At 37.7% G+C, this 8,463-nt stretch overlaps 2 protein-coding genes across 3 annotated transcripts; one reads left to right on the top strand and one right to left on the bottom strand.

Moving 5' to 3' along the window:
• The first annotated feature begins 805 nt into the window (after positions 1–805).
• LOC103413593 (non-structural maintenance of chromosomes element 4 homolog A-like) lies at positions 806–3,648 on the top strand. The gene is made up of 7 exons (XM_008352053.4): positions 806–1,187; positions 1,813–1,893; positions 1,986–2,220; positions 2,311–2,401; positions 2,562–2,778; positions 2,878–2,969; positions 3,069–3,648. The coding sequence occupies exons 1-7, from the start codon at positions 1,064–1,066 to the stop codon at positions 3,363–3,365; spliced, it is 1,137 nt and encodes a 378-aa protein (XP_008350275.2). The 5' UTR covers positions 806–1,063; the 3' UTR covers positions 3,366–3,648.
• A 495-nt stretch (positions 3,649–4,143) lies between these two features.
• Positions 4,144–8,463, bottom strand: LOC103449707 (enoyl-[acyl-carrier-protein] reductase [NADH] 1, chloroplastic-like). Of its 2 annotated transcripts, XM_008389037.4 has the most exons (13): positions 8,241–8,463; positions 7,355–7,666; positions 6,890–6,999; positions 6,738–6,793; positions 6,544–6,628; positions 6,410–6,457; positions 5,773–5,847; positions 5,580–5,691; positions 5,404–5,455; positions 5,272–5,323; positions 5,101–5,158; positions 4,626–4,724; positions 4,144–4,511 (listed from the first exon to the last, which is right to left on the bottom strand). In XM_008389037.4, the coding sequence occupies exons 2-13, from the start codon at positions 7,629–7,631 to the stop codon at positions 4,357–4,359; spliced, it is 1,179 nt and encodes a 392-aa protein (XP_008387259.2). In that variant the 5' UTR covers positions 7,632–7,666; positions 8,241–8,463; the 3' UTR covers positions 4,144–4,356. The 2 variants fall into 2 exon arrangements, with proteins under 2 accessions (XP_008387259.2, NP_001280885.1); NM_001293956.1 differs by lacking the exon at positions 8,241–8,463 and having other exon boundaries at positions 4,357–4,511; positions 7,355–7,631.

Raw genomic sequence — 8,463 nt, forward strand, 5'->3', positions numbered from 1 at the left:
CCAAATCCAATCTCAATAAATTCGAATAAATTCGAGTGAAACTCAAATCGAACCCGACTCAAATTTTATAGGTTGGGTTAGAGTTGGGTTGACCTTCTAGCTTGCTCGAGTTGCAAACCCTACTTGCATTGGAGATGCTCTAAGATTGGTAATTTGGAATTTAACCAAAACATGGTGTTAAATTATATATTGATGTTAGTCCTTTGACGAAATGTATGTACCTTAATATATAATTAGTGCACTGAAATTCCTATACCCAAATGTTTCCTTATATAAGTTACTTACCATAAATTGTTGATACAAAATGTTAACAAGTAAATACAAATGTTTTTTCATAGATCATTTTATCTAAAAACAAGTAAATACAAAATACAAAATGTTGAGTTTTTAATGCATATTAAAATCCTACAATGTTTTTTCATAAAAAAATTTATCTAAAAATAATTTCAGTTATTTTAAAAGTATTAAAGAAGTCCGTAGTTTAATTTTTATAATTTTCTTCTTTTGGTAACAAAAATTATTTGGTTATACAGCAAATTTTACACTATAAGGCTAAGCTCATTCTTCCGCCATAGTACAGCTCATATCATTGTTAAAAAAATTTAAAAAAAAATTATAAAAAAAAAAAAAAAAACTTTTACGTTGCCCTTACCCTTATATAGCTTGGCAAGGAAGATACAGCAAAGCTTACACAGCAACCCAAAGAGTCGGAGACATCTCAACCGTCCATCGTGTTGACTAACCAGTGCCCTTGTACCATGCGTGCACGACTCAATAAATCCCACTTCGCGAGGAGCAATCAAATGGGAGGTATAGAATCCAACGGCCGCGTAAAACAGAGATGAAGAGGGAAACCAACTCTTCAAATTCCTATGAATATTAGGGTTTTATTTTTCACTTTTTAATTTAAATTCTCGAAAAATAATTTTGAGCCCGATGCTTCTGTAAACGACAACCCTTACTATATTTAACCGGGAAAGTTACTGACAAAATATTTTTCTCTTAATTCTCTTGGTTTGTAAGTTTTGCCGGGAAGGCTTGGAGAGAAAGTTGCATTGCAGAGATGGTGAAGCGTGAATTCGTCAGTAGCGGCAGCGGTGGAAGAGATGAAACTGAACGACCGCAAGCGGTGGAGGACCGGAGAGCTCTCCGATCACGCTATTTTAATGTGAAGAGCATTATCCACGGTATCTATCAATCTTGTACTTTTTGTTTCTTAATTATGTGTTTGATATATGATTTCAGGGTTTGTTTGCAACTATGTATAGTTTTGAGTTTTGAGTTTTGAAAATTTGTTATTCTCTGTTTGGTTGCTGAGAAAGTTAATCGTATTGTGTGATTTGTTTGCCCTCGTATAGAATTATTTGTTGTTATTCTGTGTTTGGTTGCTGAGAAAAGAGAATTTTTTGTGGAGACTGAGTGTCACATCACCATGTGGTGTTATCAATCTACTTTAGTTATAGGAGTTGTATCTGTCTGTTCAAACTATACCTTATGTCCGTAAAATATGAACTTTGTTGTCCACCGCTTTATAATACGGCGATTTATAACATCATGTAGCGGTCACACTCGAAAATTTTCCTAACGAAAGATCATAATATATTTTGTTCCTCCCATTATATTGTTTCCATATATGAGTTAGAACTAGAATTAAGCACTTTACGAAGGATGAATAATTGTGTCGGCTTGCATAAAGGAAGTGTAATTGTTTTTGGGGTTCAAAGGAATGAAATATGGGAAATCTTATGGTTTACGTTGGAGTTCTTTTGTTCTAATTAGCTTCCTTCTTGTGTCACTGATACGGATATGAAGATAAAAGAGAGGACATTACGAAAGTGGATTCAGACAAGTTCAATTTGATCATCAATGAAGTGGAGAGCTTGCATGAGCTTGGTAAATTCCCTTTTCTGTCATAGATTTTCTCGATCAAATTACGATATTTGTATCTAACTTAGGCTTAATCAAGGATTTGCTACGGATTTCAGTTCAAAATCCGAGAGAACAAGTTGCTGACGCAGAAGCGCTTTTGGACATTACAACCCACTTGATAAGCTCCGTCAAGGCACATAACAAGGAAGGAATCACAACTACAGGTTTCGTCAACTGTATTCTCAAACAGTTTGAGAACCGAAGTCGAAGTGGAAGCAGCTCAGTCTCTTGGAAGGATATTGGAAGGGCAGTCTCACATGTTTACCCGAAACCTCCCCAATGCTGCACCATGTAATAATAGCCATCCATTTTTCTGTTGTTTATATGCGTTCCTTCTGTTTCGAATTCTCTGAGGAATTATACGGTTTGCTTTTCCTTCAGGATTGGGCCTATGAGTCTTGAAGTAAAGCAACGGAAGAGTTATGTTCGTGCAAAACGCGTGAAGCCTACAGAAAATGTTACCCCTGAAGAGGTAAGAGTGGTTTATCTCATTGTAATTTATTCAAGAACATATAATTTGCACTCTTTTCTTTTCCCTATTTAATCGTGTACTGCTTCAATCTTCAAGTGTTTATTTCCAAGCCTCCTGAAACTTTGAGCAGTTACCGAAAATTCAATGTAACTTTGTGCAGCTTGATGATGCCGTTGAAGAAGAGCAACAGGAGACCGTTAAAAATGTGTCAGCTATGTTCAATATCTTGAGGAAGAAGAGAAGAGTCAGGTTTGAAAATCTAGTCTTGAATGAGAATTCCTTTGCGCAGACGGTGGAAAATATATTTGCCCTCTCGTTTCTAGTTAAAGATGGGCGAGCGGAACTAAAATTGAATGAGGAAGGCCATCACCTAGTTTGTAAGTTCCTTGGCAGATGCTCACTTTCGTGTGTCTGGTGGCTTATTCTCTTCTATTTCTTATTTGGTCATTTATATGGCTTTGTGTTTGTTACTTCAGTGCCAAGGAATGCTCCTTCTGCCGAAAAAATTGCTTCTGGGGAGGTTACTTACGGACACTTTGTCTTCCGATTTGATTTCCAGGACTGGAAGGTAGTTAAAGTTGACGCCTTCATACATTATATGTTTTATTATACCTGATTTAATGGAAGATTTTCCTCTAATAAAATGGTGCATTTGCGAAATTCTCAGTTCATGAAAGAGATTGTTGGGGACGGCGAGCAGCTGATGCCACACAGGACCTATGATCTATACAAACCAAGCGATCATCAAGGCGATTTGCAATGCGAAGAATCTCAAACAACGCCATCCACAATGCCAATTAGGAAGCTCTCCAGAAACAGAGGCTTGGTTATGCAGGAGCAGCCAGTTGGAGAAGGCATGGCTGAGCCTGATACTAATCAATCGATTGTGGACGACTCGCCCGTGCACGATTACGCTCAAGAAAGCGCCAATGCCATCCGAAAAGGGAAGCGTAAAATGATGTGAAGCTGTATCAAGGGATGAAGATCATGAAGTGTACTTGTTTTGCTGGCAAATAGGATTGTTGGTCTGTAAGTTTAAACCAGCAGTCATTCAGCTTTGTATAGGCAGATGCATTAGGACCAGGACGTCACCCTCCATCTCTTTGGTCCTTTTCTCTTTAGTTTTTTTAGATATATTATTTAAATTTTAGATGCTTCTACTGCCAGAAAGCTCTTATATACTTTTCTCTTTCACTTTCTTTAGTTTACGCTATTACGTAAATAAAAATTCACAGTATTTTAGCCAACTTGACTAAATTGTATATGCTTACTCAATTTCACAAATTGTTGTTAGCACTAAAAAAAATTCTACTCCTCCCTCCCTTATTTATTTCACTAGGTAGGAAAGAATAATTACGATAATTTTTTTAGTGTTGGTAACAACTTCATTTTTATTAGATTATTAAAAGACTTTTCAGTCAAACTGATCTTTACAATTGTTATAACTCTTTACAATTGTTACAGCGGTAGGTCTCGGGTTCGAGACTTGGGAGCAGCCTCTCCATAAATTGGGGTAAGGCTAGCCGACATTCACCTCTTCCAGATCCTGCGTAAAGCGGGAGCCTTGTGCACTGGGTACGACCTTTTTACTCTACACAAATAGTCATGTGGTCGTTCACGTGACAATTTTAACAAAAGTATTGACAAATTTTTATCGGAATAACTAAAATGAAGAGTTATGCCAATCTCATATACCATTTTGGCTAAAAAAACATATTAAAATAACTTGAAAATATGAAAAATAATAAAATCCCATCAGGAATGGTGGAAATTTCATTGCACCCTTCATTTTGGTTCTGAATAACAATTACACTAACAATGTTATTTTTGATTTGGCATACAGCAGAACAATGTCAACACCAAAAATGGATTCCAACTAAAAAGACCCTACTACCCTCAGTTCTCGAAGGAAAACACCCTTGTTATTTTTTACCTCTATATCACTAGCACAGGAGCTACTTTACGGCTTTTGGAATATCAAGGTTTTCAAAAACTGGGCTGTCGACTCCAACTCCCATCGCATTCAGGCCATTGTCGACGTATAGGACAGTCCCGGTGATGGCTGATGCCAATGGCGATGCCAGGAAGGCAGCAGCGTTCCCCACCTCCTCTGTTTCCATGAAAGTTTAAACTTTGTTTAAGCTGGCAAGGTAAAATCTTGTCTAATGAAGAATGGAAAATATGAAATTCGTGCTCGTATTTGGTTGTGTACATAATCACTCACCTGCAGATAATTCCTTCTGCAAGGGTGCATTTTCCGACGAGTAATCAATCATCATATCAATGAATCCAATTGCCTTTGCCGCACGACTTCTTAATGGTCCTGCGTAAGGGAGAAAAAGAAAACACAAATAAGAAAATTGGGAGAACATAGAACTGTGCGGCATATAGGGTTTAACAAAAGTATGATGTCTAGATAAGTTTGGAGCCCCAACTAGCTATTTCGTGAAACATCTTCCATTTAGATACCATTATCGCTTATCAACACCATACATCAAATGTAGAGGGTTGACTTTAACAACGAAGGCTTAACAACTGCTCTCAATTCCCAAGTAACTAATTAGCTTTATCGTCAAAAGCATACACATAACATAGATATGTCAGTTTCAGAGCGTAACATTTTTAACCTCAAGGTGGTCAAGTTATGTTACCATTAAGAGTGGAAGACAGATTCTGTCAACAGAAAATAACTGTCATACCTGCAGATATTGTGTTGACTCTAATGTTGTGCTTTCTTCCAGCTTCAAAGGCCAGCACCTGAATCAAGCATGGAAATACGATATATATATGTTTCATTACAAAAAATTGGGAGAAAGCTCGACATGGTAAATCCGAAAATATTTTTAAAACAAGACAATCCAAAGACTCACACGTGTGTCACTCTCTAGAGCAGCCTTCGCTGAACTCATGCCTCCACCATATCTGCAAGTAGAATACATAAAATAAAAATCTGTTCTGAGAATAAGTATTGACGAGTAGTTGTAATCCAAGAAGACAAGTACCCTGGAATGATCCTTTCTGAAGCAATGTATGTTAGAGAGAGTGAAGCACCACCTGTCATGATAACATTTACCCTTAGATTCTATTCTCTGTCTAGAAACACTCGCTAGAACATCACAGGGTTCTTAAAAAATGAAGAGGGGAGAAAGCGGGGAGGAAAAATAAATAAGAGCCGTGCCTGGGTTCATTATTGGAGCAAAATGCTTGAGTAAAGAAACATATGAGTAACTTGATGCAGAGATGGCTGCAAGATATCCATATCTTGACGTCTCCAAAAGAGGTTTGGTAACCTGTACATGATACAATTACTTCCTAAGTAACACGAAGATCTTAAACCACGTTGCAAAACCAAAAGTTGAAAAGAGATTCACCTCTGGTCCATTGGCAAGTGAGTGGACAAGGATGTCAATGCTGCCAAAATCCTGCTTTACAGATTCAACCACCTCCTGCAAAACATTTATACAGAATCAGACAACCCAGCTGGCCGGGCCAATTTCTTAACCCAGCATCTGGAAACAACACCTATAATATAGAAGAATTTAAGCTCGACCAAAGTCAATCATAACCTATATGTTTGCAAATGAGCTTGAGACATTTCAAGCATGTAATTCACCATGAAGTTCAGCGACCAAAAACATCTGGAAACGTCATACCTCTAACACAATCTATTTTTCATCTTGAAGATCGCATATACTGAGTGACCAATCTCATGGCACAATACTAGGGGTATGGAGGTTTCTGTCTCCTTATGCCAGGGTTTTTGATAATAACTTTCAGTATTTTTTTTATCGGGTTTAAGCTATGGGAAATTACACTAGATAGGCCAAACTTATATCCAAGCTTTTATGTTTTAGGAGGGAAAGGGAGGAGTCAAGGCCCTGACTGGTCCCCCCTTCCTTTTGGCTCTGTGTGTCACTTAAAGGCCGAAAGATTAGTCATTATCTGCGAGCTGGTAATCTTAATTTAATAACTTCAATTGCACTGTAATCTGGTGAACAAAAATGGTACCTTAACAGTCCAATTTGAGGACCCCAAGTAGCGTTTATTGGTTTTTATCTGCAGAAAACAAGATCTGAGCATCACTACAAATATAATTTAGCTCAAATTTTATATTCCAGAAACTAAAATCAGGAGATTCATACATCTTCAGGAACATCCTCGGGACTGTCAAAAACTGCATCCAATGGGTAAACCTTGGTAATTTCCATCAAAGAGCCATCTGGCAGTCTGCAAGGGGAAAAAGAAACAGAAGGAAAGCCTGAATTAGACAAAGATAGAATATAGATAACATCAACAGATTTGCATGAAATGCAGGAAATGAAAAATCTGCTCTTACATGCGTGATTCATCAAACTTTCCACGCCTTAAACTGGATTCAAAAATGTTAAGTGCCTATACCAAAGAAAACTTCGTTAAAAAAATATATAGTTTTGTCAAAAGTTAAGGCTCCAATATCACTAGAGAATTCAGTTGTATCAATTTACATACCGGCACCCATGTACCAACTAGAATTTCAGCTCCCGCAGCAGCAAGAGCTTTTGATATTGCCCATCCATATCCATGGTCATCAGCCACACCAGCTATGAATGCTCTCTTTCCTGCAAATAGCTGTCACAGTGTTAGATGCAGTATATTCAATGTTCTTCTTGTGTGAACATTTATCATCGAACGTAATCTATCTTAGAAAGCTAATACTTCGATAGTTACTTTTTTTTCCAAAACTTTTGTCACTCTGTTTATGGGATCATAATTTAAATTATCGTTGACAAAAATGACAAAGACCTTCTCGAGAAGCTTCATCAGAAATATCCTACCGTAATAACTTTTTTTGCTCGATTTTAATTGTGCACCATTAGCATGCAAGTTCGTCACAACAAAGAAAAACACAGCAGCTCATAAACAAGTTACAAATTTGAGTACTCAAGCACAATTTCTGGAAGAAAGATGTTTGACCTCTCAAATCAATAGGCAATCCTGGCAGTGGAGTGTTCTCAGCTGCTCCTGACATTGCTCTGGTGACAACCTTTACGGATTTCACAGGCCCTGATTTCAAGCTCTGGGAGAATGACCGTGTTGCTGAGATGTGAGAAGAACTCTTAAGCCTTCTCCAAACTCCCACCTCGCTGTTTGTACCAAACTTTGCCGTGCATGACATATAAGTTCTTTGAGAGGATGACATGCAAGGCTTCACCGCTGCCATGTGTGATCCGGGTGCTACAGTCGTGGCCATTTCAGATACAAATCACCAGAAACCGACACAAAACTCTGCAAGATCAAGAAGCATACACATTAGTAAGTTCACACTTGACACATGTTATCAGCAACTATTAGTATATCTCCGATGCCGAGTCTTAACTACTAACACAGGCAGTAATTAAACATCTTTTCTTCGTAAAAAATAAAAACAAAACAAGAAACAGTAAACGGTGTCCTCTGATACAATAAAATACAATCAAATTATATGATCAAATCCTAACAGGGATGAACAGCTAACTTGGCCCATCATTTTCCACACTGGCAAACCATTTTCTCAGAAATTGTTGGGTAATATTTGAATTAAGTGGTATTAATAATTACGATTAAAATAACAACATCACATAAAGATTAGTTCTTTTCACTTCACTAGCACAATCTGAACCAATTTCTCAACAAATTCATCTCAAACTCAAATAAAACAACAAATTTGGAAACAAAAACATATACAAAACATTCAATCAACCCAGATTAAAACATTCCTAGAATGCTAACAACATGAACAAATCCTATGTTTGAACTGATCAGGAGTCAGTGGAGATGCATGAACACTGAACCCATTTCATAGAAAGATCCGAAGACTCACCTCCGACTTGCGCTGAGGTGTGTTGGGGAGAGAAGAGCGAGGTTTCGTTGGAGCGTTTATACGAAATGTGAGCGTCTGTCTGCTTTTGTGCGGGGGGGTTCGATGAAATCGAGGTTTTTGGTTTGTTGGATGGTTGGTGTTGCTGACAGTTGAGTGTTGCGGAACTTCGTAAATGCCGAACGAGGTTGGGGGAGAGATCGTTGAGCTATGTTGTTTTTGGCGC

Source organism: Malus domestica, chromosome 12, assembly GCF_042453785.1.
Source record: "Malus domestica chromosome 12, GDT2T_hap1".
Taxonomy (NCBI): domain Eukaryota; kingdom Viridiplantae; phylum Streptophyta; class Magnoliopsida; order Rosales; family Rosaceae; genus Malus; species Malus domestica.